The sequence below is a fragment of the Eretmochelys imbricata genome, chromosome 7 (assembly GCF_965152235.1).
Source record: "Eretmochelys imbricata isolate rEreImb1 chromosome 7, rEreImb1.hap1, whole genome shotgun sequence".
NCBI lineage: Eukaryota > Metazoa > Chordata > Testudines > Cheloniidae > Eretmochelys > Eretmochelys imbricata.
The window spans coordinates 114,021,612-114,034,874 of NC_135578.1; the positions used below are offsets into that span (position 1 = coordinate 114,021,612).

Here is a 13,263-nt window from a genome sequence, read left to right on the forward strand (position 1 = left end):
TCAATGGTAAAACTCCCATTGACTTCCCTGAGGCCAAGATTTCACCCATTGTGTTTTGCTAGTGTTTTTTTTCTGCCTACCCCAGTTTCTCCTCTGACTTGATCCTGAAGTAGAGCCATAATGCTGAATTTGTGGCAGTATTAATTTTCAAGGTGAGTGTTGCAAACACAGGATCAGGGACAGAAAGAAATTGGGCAGGGAGTTAGGAATCCCTGATTAAATTCATCTATGTGAGCTAGTAATAAAGGGAGAACAGAAAATGACTGCTCAAGATAACTATTTATTTAAAAATAAAAGGTTTTTGCTAGTGTTAAAAAATAAATCTCCCTTAACGCAGAGACTGGAACAGTAATAGAAAATGTAGAGGGCTAGCTCGATGATTTATTAGGCTATAGAACCATTCATCTTATTTTGGTGGATCAGACCCATCCCACGTCAGTAATAACTAGAATATGCTGCTTTTGAAATGGTCTAAACCCATTATCACTCTTCTTGGCAGTCTCAGCAGACAGCCCAAGTACTCATAAGTCTATAAATAACTGTCATCTCAAGAAGCTGTCCCTTTTGGCTGGGCAAAGTAGATGCTGCCTATACGGGTAAACAGAGGACTTCACTTTTCAGAGCTTTCAATCTGGCATTTTTCACACACTCTGAATTCTTATGAAATAGGTCTGACAAAAAAGAAAATGTATCTGTCTTCCATTTGCTGAATTTTCAGTTTTCAGATTTGCCTGCACAACATCTGGCACAGATTTAGCACTAATAGTAATGCTGGGCTAGCAAATTCATTGCTGTTTGCGTGATGTTCGGCGTCACTCAGCAAATGTTTTACTGGAGTTTCAGGACATGGGCCCTAATTTCGTATTGCTTAAGCAAATCTTATGGAATGTGCTCAGAAATATTCTTTGATGTGGAAAGGGTCAGCACAAAATTCATATCACTTAAGATCCATCTGTGTTCTCAAAATGAGACTGAAGAGGAGCATAGGCCTCATGCTTTCCCTCTGCATAGGAGTATGTGTCACCCATAATGAATGATGGTTTTCTTTTCCCTGCCTGGCAGATTAACTATTCAGGTTTAAAAATGAGTATACACATTTCTGCTGACTTAATCTTTCCTTTTTTTAGAAAGCCTACCAAGCTGCATATGAAGAAAACAAATCCTGGTATTCTGGAACCATCCCAGATCCTGAAACGGTCAGGATAGCTCAGGCACAGAAGACTCTCAATGATGTATGTGGGCTGATGTTTGCAATAACTTTATTTGTATGAGTTATAGTGTTCTGAGGACTTTCCAGTTTAGAATAGCCAAACTTTCAATAACAAATTACAAAAGGAGAAGGTGACATGCATTTACTGCTATGTTGAGACACAGTGTTGAGCCTTGTGAGCGCTATCTATATATACCGTCAAGGTCACCTAACAGTGTTACTGCCAAGCTTAGAAATTATATTCAAATGGAACTACCATGAACTTCTGCAATTAAGATACACTTCAGCTACAGGACAGTAACATCTTAAGTACCTTTGATTGTAGATGGAGTCTAATGTATTCTACATCTTCCAGTGGTGCTATCACCTATAGGCTGCACCAACAGTGGATTACACATCTTATTTTTTGTAGAGTAGATAAGAATCTATTGCCTTTCCATCAATCTGAAGTGAATGGAAATCAAACTTGGTATAAGAATTGAAGATCTGTGCCTATGCAAGGTGGTCTTTACTAAACTAGTAACTAATAGTAAATATTTTGTTCGTAAAAATATTAAAGGATTATAAACAGATTTTTTCCACTTTACATAGGAAATGTTCCTAAATTTTGAACTTAAGAAATACATTTTCTTTTATGTGTCAATTATTTTAAAACTCTTTAAACATGTGTAGCCAAACTGATGGGATTTCCACTTTGGTTAAGTCCATTATGGTTTTTAAAAGTCATCAGGATAATATAACCCATAACAATTAGAATGTGAACATTAAAAGAGGTGTCACATTAATGGACAGAGGATTTTTCTTTAAGAAAATAAAAATTGTATAATTTTCTAGTTGAAATACACTGAAGAATATGAACAACAGAAAGGCAAGGGCAGCTTTCCAGCCATGATGACTCCAGCTTACCAGATAGCTAAGAAAGCCACTCAGCTAAGCAGTGACGTAAGTCCCAATTTGTGTGTGTCAAACTTACTGAAGTTCAGCGAAACTTGGATTTAAAACAGTTCACGTTAAAAGGTGCATTCCATAACCAACACTAATTGTAAAATAATTCCTGTAAAAGTGAAAAAATCTTGAACATGATACATTAACACAGGAGTCTCTAGCAAACTAGATAGCTTTGGAAGAATGTCCCATGTAACAAGTGGAGCTTGAAACTTGTCTCTTTCACCAACATAAGTTGGTGCAATAAAAGATGTTGTCTCACCCACCTTGTCTTTCATGTATAACAAGTGACAGTATGGGCATTTTCTAAGATATATGGGACACTTATGACATAATGGCCATCTCAAATTTTAAAAAAATGAATTGCTGTACCATTCTACGCCATCTCAAATTTAAAAACAATTAATTGCTGTACCATTCTATACCCTGTGAATTATTTGCTCTTATTTTCCTTTTTTATTTTTATTCATTTACTTATCCACTTATTCCAACTTTTTCGTCTCTCATTCTTTCCCTTTTAGTATGTAACATTATATAACAATACACTAGTAAATTGATTTACCTAGAATTTACTTTAACTTATCTATGCACGTAATGTACCATGTTATAAAAATAACAATCCAAAGAAATCCAGTGAAAATAAGAACCATACAAAACATTTGAAAAATGCTGTTGTGGCTTCCATGTCAACCGTTGCAATAATATAGTTGTAAGCAAGAGGGGTTTGGGACATGACTGAAGAATCTTGGAGTGATTTTATTGAAGAATACTGTTCCCCCAAAACAAACACTTTGGACCATATCCAGCTGCTCCCACTGAGTTTGGAGTCTTTCCATTGACTTTTATGGGCATTGCATGGGGACCGTAATATGTAGACAGCTTACTATGTTGTAGATATCAGCATAACCAGTCTTTTTTTTTCTGTTTCCCTATATTAATAAAGAGAGAACGCTGTATGAAGTACCAGAAAAAATAGTTTTTTCCCCATAGTGCAGTTTTCTTTAACTGCCACAAAATGAACACCTTTGGCACTTGATAGATTAGGCTGAGTGAAATAATAGAACAATTAAGCTAATGCACATAGTTTGATGAGTAAAATTAGAACACACTGTAATGACAGTCACTTTTAGTCAGTAGTAGATACACCTGCCTTTGTATTTACAACTGAAGGACTTATATTAAGGACAGAAAACTGGGAATAATTCATTATCTGAAACAAAGGTCAGTTCTTCTGTTGCCTTTTCAAGCCTTATGGAAGGAAATACCCAGATATTTGCTAGTAAATAGTTTTAAAATGCACTTTATATCTTCTGCTTCCCAGGTGACATATAAGCGAGGACATGAAGACAGGGTTTCCAGCTATACCACTGTCCTAGACACTCCAGATCTACTGCACGCAAAGGCTGGAGGGAGGCTTATGAGTGATGTAAGTGTAACAGGAGAGAACAGGCAACCTGTTTCAATCCTGAATAATCCCCAGAACAGGCCTGTCCTGAGTACAGAATGAGGCAGGGGTCTTTTGGGAAAAATAGTATTTGATCATCTAATTAGTGACGATGCATACAAGGCTGTGCGGGGTGAGGGGTGATGGTGAATGAAGGTTGCACAGGCAACCTTAATTCTGATATTTCCTGACTTTTGAGTTGACTTTGCAACCTCAGTAGTGTTCTTTTAATGTAGCTTTTTTGTGTGTAGCATATATAAATGTGTGCAATATACTTGTTCCTACATTATCTTGCTTTTTTTACAGCTGAAATACACAGGAGAATATGAACAGCAGAGAGGGAAAGGCAGCTTTCCTGCTATGATCACTCCAGCTTATCAGATAGCCAAGAAAGCTAATGAACTAGCCAGTGACGTAAGTATCAAAAGCAATATCTCTTTGAGGAAAAAAATCCAACAGATTTAGGGCCAAATTTTTTTCTGGCAAAATCCTGTCAGTGCCAGTGGAGTTACATCAGCAGAGAATGTGGCCTGTAGGATTTCAGGTAATTATTTTTTGCACGGACAGGTCCTGTGTTATACACCAGGGAAAATAAGGCCATTATATTTTGAAAGCAATACTGTTAATCTCTGGGGGCAGAAGGCCCTCCCAAGCTGCACTTGGACACAGAGGAATGAGGGGAGTGGCCATAAGGAGCCACTTGTGGCTTTCTGACCCTGTTCTGCTAGGCCTTGGTATAAGTTAGAGAGGAGCTCTAATTTATACCACAGGCACAAGGTCCCTCTTACAGGAGGATTGGTTTTACCAGAGCTCTGTCCCTTCCCTAGTTCATCCCTGATTCCCTCTCCTTCCCTTTATGTTGGTGCAGGAGTGAGCTTTGACTGAGAGGCACATCCCTTTCTTGCCATTGTCTTGGGGTACTATCGTGCATGGTGCTCAGCACTCTTGTGAGGGGCTGAATGCCCTGCATTCCTACTGAAGTCATTTGGAGCTGAACTCACGTGGCAGCTTTCAGGAGTGCTAAGCATCTTTCAGGATTGACCCTTCAGGGAGCAGCGTGAGCCTGGGATCTTTAGTGAATATAATTTGTCTGCTTTTGCCTCAGTGCCACAATTGCAATATTTGTTAAATGGGTACCAACCCGACTGCCAGAAGTTGTGGTGATTTAACAAAGCAGTTTCAAGGGAAGATAACATTACCAGCCTCCTAGGAGGTTAAATTAAATCATGTGTGTTCAAACTGTCTCATTAGTATCAATTTTTACACAGGCAGGGAAAGGAAATACGTATAGCATATTATGCTAGCTGCATAGAAATTACTTTAAAACCAGGATGGAGAATTTTCTGGTTATTAACTCATCAGTGAAAGTCAAGAAGGACCCTTAGGGCATGTCTACACTTACCTCTGGAGCGATCGATCCAGCGGGTGTGTGTGTGTGTGTGTGTCAATTTATCGTGTATAGTGAAGACGCGATAAATCACCCGCCAAGCGCTCTCCCGTTGACTCCGGTACTCAACCAGGGCAAGAGGCACAGGTGGAGTTGACGGGAGAGCGTCAGCAGTCGACTCACCGCAGTGAAGACACCGAGGTGAGTAGATCTAAGTACATCGACTTCAACTACATTATTCAGGTAGCTGAAGTTGCGTAACTTAGTTTGATTCTCCTCCCCCCACCCAGCATAGACCAGGCCTTAGTCTTAAAGTCAAAGGCAGATGAGTGCTAAACATTGAAACTTTATACGCTGCCCTTGATCTGTGGAGGTACTCTTATTGGTGTAAAAAATCGCCTATGTAGGATAAAGGGCAAGCTTGCGTATAGCTTGTAGGCATTATTTTGGCTTCAATAGAGATACTGTAAATCTTGGGCCTAAACTTGAAAGCTGCTCACCTAAAGCTACCATTGGGCCTAGTGGACATGCTAGTGATCAGCACCTCTCAGAATCAAGCTTCTTACTATTAAAAATAATTATTGGTGGGCAAAAGATCCTGCTGTAGAGTGTGCAAAGCACGCTGAGATCAGGTAGGATGAAAGGCACTACATAGTGACTCTGCACTTAGGTGAATTATATGTTTATTTTTAACCTTCTGGCACATCAGATGTTAGCCACTGCCAGATGTAGAATGTTATACTTGGCAAACTAATGATCTGAACTGATATAGCAAGTCCTATGTTCTTAAAATATTATTAAATACAAGTAGAAAACTTGGCTTCTGAAGACTGGTTGAAGCAAAAATTTTTTGACAAACCTTTATTATTAACATGTGCATGCGATTTATGATGCAGCATATATGTAACAGGCCAAACTCATCCGGCTTGATCTTCTTTTCTTTCTGTTAGGTGAGGTATCATCAAAGATATGAGAAAGAGATGAAGGGAAAAGCCAGCCATGCAACTGGAATAGATGATGCTTTCACAAAAGAAAATCACTTTAGCCAGGTATGCAACAACTAAGAGATACCCATGTACCCATGCTACAGCTGATTGTTAATACTGCCGAATGCTTAGAGTTTAGTAATGGCAATGGGATTTGCTGTCTCCTGTTGTAAGCTTTGTTTTCCCATATGAGAAATCAAGACCTCAAGGAGAGAGTAGCACGATAATACTGTAGTCTGAGTATGTAAATGAGCGTGTACCATTGGCAGGGGAACAAACAGGTTTTCTTTCAACCCTGTTCTTTATGGATTCATCTTTGCTGTTTTCCATTTTTCAGGAAATATAATTATTTTGGGCAATGCTAAAAAATCCTAATATTGATTAGCATTTAATATCATAATATTAATATTAATTAACATTTCAGAAATTTGCTTGAGGAAGTTATGAAAAACAGAAGTTACAAGCAAGTTAGAATTCAGCTGGAAGAATAGTATTTTAAAAGAGTGACAGGTTATTCATGGTTATTTTGGATTCTCTGTACATACTTATAGTACATTTTGGGTATAGAATAGCTATAGATGCTGTTACCATGTTATTGATAGACTTCACTGTAGTGTGACTCAACTTATCATGTGAAATGTGATGTGACATAGCATGACCTACAATGAACCCCTTTGCTGTGAGAAGTCATAGGAGAAATACATGAATATTTGTAGCATTTACACAACTCCTGCTATAGCAGGCATCCTCATTTCACCTGATCTGGCACATTACTACAAAAGGTTTATACAAAGTTACATAATAAGCACATACATGATATGGTTTCTAATGAGGAAATTGTTTTTTCTTTTGCTAAGATTGTTTAAAATAAAATATTTAACAATTTCTTTTTCAAAAACCCTTAATATGTTTATGAAAAAGTTATAAATAATCCTTTGGCGAAATGATTTTAAAGTTCAGAACAACCTTTTTTCTGTAAACCTGGCATTAGTCCAGAAATGGTTCAATTCTGTCCTGACATAGGGATAACGTCCTGGATATTCTCATGCAATCTGAAAGCTAAAGAGATTTAACCATATGCTTTTGAGGGCAGAATCTTGTCTAAAGACACATTCCGCTTTATGGTACTAATTCTAGAATAATAATAAATAATAATAATAAAAAAAGAGTGGGCCCTTTTTTTGTTTTTTAAAGTATTTGCCATCATAATACCTGAGCACCTCTCATTCATTCATTAATTCATCCTCAAAATACCCCTGTGAAGTTGAGAAGTATTACTGTACCCATGAGGACTACAGTCACAGAGACGTTGAGACTTGCACAGCATCACAGAGGGCATGTGATGCAGAGCCTGACTTGAGCCAGATCTCCTGAGTGTCTTAACCATGAGACCCATTCTTCTTTTCTTTTAGTTTTTGGCCTGCAGGAGTTGGGGTGAGATTTGGAGGCTGTATTCATCTTCTCTGTACTGGAGGAATGCCTTTTTGAAAGTAGCTAAGTTACCCGTGCTTCCATTGCAACATAAATAAAGAGGCCATAGAGAAAGTTTACATTGTGGGTGATTAAATACATATATTCTAGTATGAAATGAACAAACTTTACAGACAAATAGAAGTAATGAACTATACAGGCACATTACAGAGACTGGGGAGCTTAGAAAAGTCATTAATCATCCACTTGCTCATATGTAATGAATAAACACCCTGAATTTTCTGCAGGATTATATGGATGAATATGAAGAGCACAGAGGCAAAGGAAGCTTTCCTGCTATGATCACTCCAGCTTATCAAAATGCCAAGAAAGCAAATGAACTGGCAAGTGATGTAAGTATAAAACATGAATAATCAATACAATACATAAACAATTAAAAGCAGCAGTTTGTCGAAGTAGTGCTTAGAAGCAGAATGCTAAAATTAAACTAGAAAAACAAACAATGACATTTCACTGCATTGCAGAGGACTAGATGGCTCGGGGGATTGATGATGTCCGTTATCACCAAAGCAAACTATGTTCTTAGTAGTTTTAGTTGTGAGATTTGCTACAGTAACTCCCATAGTGAGTAAATATAGCTTGAATGATCTAAACAGTTTCTAGTTTTTTGATTATGTTGTATTGTATCTTTAGTACAAAGCAATTGATACTGAGACAAGAGAACATAGGATGCGACATTGGCATATCATGAGGATTGAATTCCTTATCTGCAGTACACTGATTTTTTTTTTAAGTTGTAATCTATAGAAGAGGAACAGACTTAGATGTGGCAGCATAAGGTTTTTCCATACAACCACCAACCAGTGAACCTCAGCTCAGTTCTGAAGGGACCACCTCTAGTAGTCACAAAATGTGTCTAACTGCATTCCCATCCTTTCTTGTTTTGTCTAGCATGACAGCCCAAAAGGCTGCCTCTTGGTGAAAATTTTTGTGATGTGGACACCTGTCCACTGGGAGTAGACTGAGCCCATCAACTCATGCAGACCATTAAAAAGCTAACAGATGGCAAAATCTTTCTGTCAATACCAACCCAAGCCAGGCACAAGCAGCAACCTAGAGGTGAAAGGTTCCATAGTATCTTATTACTTGAACTAATGACTGGGAGAATATAAAAAAACTAACACCGCCTATGCAGTGTAGTTATAGCTGTGTTAGTCCCAGGATATTAGAGAGACAAAGTGGATGAGTTAATATCTTTTATTGGACCCACTTCTGTTGGTGAGAGAGACAAGCTTTCGAGCCACACAGAGTTCTTTCCTTTCCCACATCTGAAGAAGAGCTCTGTGTGGCTCGAAAGTTGTCTCTCTCACCAACAGAAGTGGGTCCAATAAAAGATATTCCCTCGCCCACCCTGTCTTTCTAAGACCTCCTATGACTGTGGCCTATTTCAATGACAAATCCAGTGATGCCCAATTTAAGAATGAATATTTAACCTTTCCTGATTAAAGATGCCATTGTAACAGGTCTCCAGAATGGTAAAAATCAAAATTATATTTCCTAATTGGCAAATTGTTATGGGGGTTGGTTTTATGGTTTTCTTTTTGCTGTACAAGGGGGATGAACATATCGTAGTATAAGGCAATTTAATTCTTCTTAAAGTCTGAGAAACAGAACACAGACTCCAAAATCAAATCTGAATAATCACAACATTTCAGCACACTCTAAAATATCTTTTGTTTCATAACATACGGGGTAGAATTTCAAAGTTAAGCATTTGCAATTGCATGAGGTGAGGAGCCTGTCTGTGTACATGTGAAAATTAATTGATTTGTGTGCAGAAGTTAGGCAAAACACAAATATAATCATCCAGACCCAGGGGTAGAATCTTGGCCTATTTAAGTCAATGGTAGAACTCCAAATCTAAATTGGCACCTCCTTCACCTCCCCCCTTTTTAAAATATCACTTAGCACTACCTTACAGGAGGGAATCGCCATCTTTAAAGAAAAAACAATACATAAGAGTGAAAAATAAAAAGTACTGTACACTCAATAAGCTGGTTTCTGCAGAAGGAAAATTCTAGTGGGTAACCATCTATAATTCTCTGACTGGCACCCTAACGTAGACTACTGAGAACTGAATTCTTTAATAGAATTGGGTATAAGCCTCAATCAGTTGCTAGCCAAGAATCTGCTAGTGATTATTAATATGAAGATGTCTGTTCAAGTAACTAAGAACAAGTGTGTCCAGCCAATGGGAAAACTTCTGTACAAAAATAGTAAATTGTGAAGTGGTTTCACATGAAACAGTCGGATTACGTGACTAGTGATTTTCTCTGGAGATGATTTTAAGAAGTAACAGGCTACAATTAATTTACCTTTCCAACTTATTTACCCTTTTGTTAAAGCATATTAAAACTAGTAGAAATTAAGGAAAAGTCTTACTCTGGCTCTTCAAGTGAATGGAAATGACAACGATAACAAAAAATATCTTTGTTTTGATGATTTTTCCCTTTTTTAGATAAAGTACAAAAAGGATCATTCAAAGATGAAAGGGGCAGCCCACTTCCATTCTCTTTCAGCCGAAGACAACTTAGTTCTTAAACAAGCCCAGAATGTGAACAAGCTTGTCAGTGAGGTAAGGCGTCAAATACAATTATGGACTGATAGGAGAGCAGCCCATATTAGATACAGCTATATCTATTTATCTCTGGCAGGTAAGTTCTGGTTTCTCAGGCTAGGGAAGTAAACAGTTGTTGTCCTTAATGACTAGCACACATGAAAACAATCAATGTGTAGTACAGTTATAAAATATGGCCATTCCTTGGGACAAACATTCAGGGACAGATCCTCAGCTGATGAAAATTGTTATAGCTTCATTGACTTCAGTAGAGCTTTGAGAAGTTACACAAGCTGAGGATCTTCCCCTCACCTTTCTGTGTTTTTTAAAATGAACCCATCTCCAGATGAACTAAAATAGCTTTTCTGTTTCTTGAACTACACTTTTAACTGCCGGTGTTTTTTCACATAATTACTTTCACCCTTGGAGAAAGGAACATTCAACACTTACTGGTATGGGGGCCGGTCTGGGGTGGAAGGGGCGGGCCTGGGCAGTCAGCGTCCCCCAGCCAGCCCATCCGAGCTGCCTGACCCGCACTGCCCAGGGCTCTAGCAGCGATTTAAAGGGCCCAAGGTTTCAGCCGCTGCCACGGTAGCAGCAGCCAGAGCCCCGGACCCTTTTAAATCGCCGGCCCCCGGCGCAGCTGCTCCTTTTGCCCCCACCCTGTCCGCGGCCCGGGGTGGGGGAGTTAAGCAGGGTCCTTTGTCGCTGCAGTGCTTTAAACAGGGTCCTTTGCTACCACAGTGCTTTAACGTCAGCTGCATATGGGCCGGTACCGGTGGCCACTTTTTGCCGGTATGCTGTACTGGCCCATACTGGCCCACTTGCACCCCTGCCCTTCTCCAAAATACATCTTCCCTTCCCTCCTTCTCCTCTTTTTTTTTTTTTTTTTTTTTTAAGGAAAAGAAACCAAGAATATACATATTATAGGCAGAGGAGATCAAGAAATGCAGAATTTTGTTTCAGATAAAGTTTTCCAAAGTGTTGTCAATGTGATTTAGTGAACAGATTGTTGGACTGGTAGTCAGGAGACCTGAGTTCTGTTTCTAGCTCTGCCACTGACATGCTGTGTCAACTTGGGAATCTGTTCACTTCAGTTCTCCCACCTATAAAATGGGGGTAATGGTACTTGCCTTCTATTGTAAAGTGCTTTGAGCTCTATACATGAAAAGTGCTACATAAATGCTGAGTATTATTATTTTATTTTTCTGAATTTCAAATGTATCTGAAATGTATGTATGTCTTTAGATGTGGCTTAAATACAAGTTCTATACTTCAGAACTTTCAGATTTTTTGGGAAAGATTTGCTTACCTATTTCAATATGAAATCCAAATCCAATATACAGCTGAGCTCTAATTCTGTACCCTTTTCTGCCTCCACATGTACATGTGACGTAATCAATGGGAAACTTGTATGTAAATTAAAGAGAAGAATTAGACCCTCAGTAACAGTACTGGATATACTAATTAACACTTTCATACAGGGAATCTCAATTTGACTTATAAAGTGACATCACTGTTACAGAGAGAGAGAAAGCAGCATATTTCTGATTCTGGCCAACCGAGTATACGAACCTAAGGAAGTTCTGTGCATGGCTTTTAGTGCTGTGTTTTCTCATTTTCTGGGGTTCTAAACAGAAGTAACTTAGGATAATTTAGAAGTGTATATTACGGTGTTTTAAAGGGTTTTCTGCAGATAATTGGAAAAATTAACCTTTGAAAAATATATGCAAAATGGGCCAAAATCCAATTTCCATTATAACCTGTGCATCTGTATTAATGTATAGAGAACAGAATCCAGCATCCTGTAAAAGACTGTCGCTTACAAATAATGCAAAAAAGACAAAGCTGCTTGTAAGAGAACAATGTAGAGGAATTCTCAAACTATTCTGAGTTGTTAAGGCATGTCCACTATTCTCTGATTAATGGATGCAGTGCGTCAGGAGTATTCTCCAATTGCCCAGAACAATTCAGTGTCAACTGAAGTGCCAGGACACAGCCTTCTACATTTGGGTACTCTTGTGATATCAAGTGTAAATCTATTTTGTAGCAGCATAACTGAAATAATGTGTACATCCTTTGGGATGCAACTACGTAGTCTATTTATCAAGAACATTAGCATGTATTAATTTGTTCATAGAATTGTGCTGTGAGAATAAGGATAACTTTTTCAAGATTGATACGTGATTCTAGATGCCTTTGTTTTGGGGGCCGCACTTGAGAGGTCTTTAAGGGTATGTCTACATTGCACCTGGGGGTGAGCCTCCCACCCTAGGTAGATGGACTCACATTAGTGGAGCTTGAGCTAGCATAGTAAAAATAGCAATAGGAATGTTGCAAGCCTAGGTGGGTTTGAGAATCCGAGCCTCAACATCCACGCTAGCTTGAGCTCTGCTAGTGCGAGTCTATCTGCCTGAGCTGGGAAACTCACTCCCAGATGCAAGGTAGGCATACTCCAGGGGGCCTCATATGTAGATGCTGAGTAATCAGCACTTTCTGAAAAACGTCTCATACTAACGACCCAAAGCTGAGACATCTAATATCACTAGTCGCTTTTTGAAAACGTAGGCCCCAAAATCATCATCAAGGCTATAGGGCTTACTATTGGAAAGGGTAGAATTAGAAGTGTGGAATCTACAGTTTACTGTATGCCATATAATAAAATCCTTATGTTTAACTTATCTGGATTTAAGGTATGACTTATGTGCATAGATATTTTATGCAGTGAATTCAGATTTTGCTGCATCTCACCCTTGAATTTTTTTTGGCTTCTAAGGTGAAGTACAAGAAGGATCTGGAAAACAGTAAAGGCCACAGTATTAACTACTGTGAGACTCCCCAGTTCAAGAATGTGAGCAAGATCTCAAAATACACCAGTGATGTAAGTCCTCAGTACCTTGTATGCAGTGCAGTGGAAGTTTAACTTAGCAGCTGCTGGACTCACAGTTCATCTGTGTGTATTCCATGTAAGCCCTGAGTAAAAGCTGCATTGGGAGTTTGAATAGAATAGTCATTTTTCTGTGTTTGTACAGCGCTTAGCATAATGGGGGCCTGGTCCATGACTACGGCTCCTAGCCACTACAGTAATACAAATAATAATAATTAATATAGGGAAAAGAGATTACTTACTATAATGCATTGCTAAGCTAATCAAAGATGACTATTAACATTATTTGTCACACTTTCATTTACTTCATCACTTATGTCCATTTGTTAATTGAAGTGACATATATGCAGATAATC

General features: G+C 38.5%; 1 protein-coding gene across 1 annotated transcript in view; it reads left to right on the top strand.

Moving 5' to 3' along the window:
- Nucleotides 1–13,263, top strand: part of NRAP (nebulin related anchoring protein) — a 58,281-nt gene that overhangs the window by 6,159 nt on the left and 38,859 nt on the right. Inside the window, exons 5-12 of the mRNA XM_077821701.1 lie at nucleotides 1,128–1,232; nucleotides 2,045–2,152; nucleotides 3,477–3,581; nucleotides 3,906–4,013; nucleotides 5,937–6,035; nucleotides 7,691–7,795; nucleotides 9,922–10,038; nucleotides 12,797–12,901. Of these exons, the coding sequence (XP_077677827.1) occupies nucleotides 1,128–1,232; nucleotides 2,045–2,152; nucleotides 3,477–3,581; nucleotides 3,906–4,013; nucleotides 5,937–6,035; nucleotides 7,691–7,795; nucleotides 9,922–10,038; nucleotides 12,797–12,901 (852 nt within the window). The remainder of the gene's footprint in view (nucleotides 1–1,127; nucleotides 1,233–2,044; nucleotides 2,153–3,476; nucleotides 3,582–3,905; nucleotides 4,014–5,936; nucleotides 6,036–7,690; nucleotides 7,796–9,921; nucleotides 10,039–12,796; nucleotides 12,902–13,263) is intronic.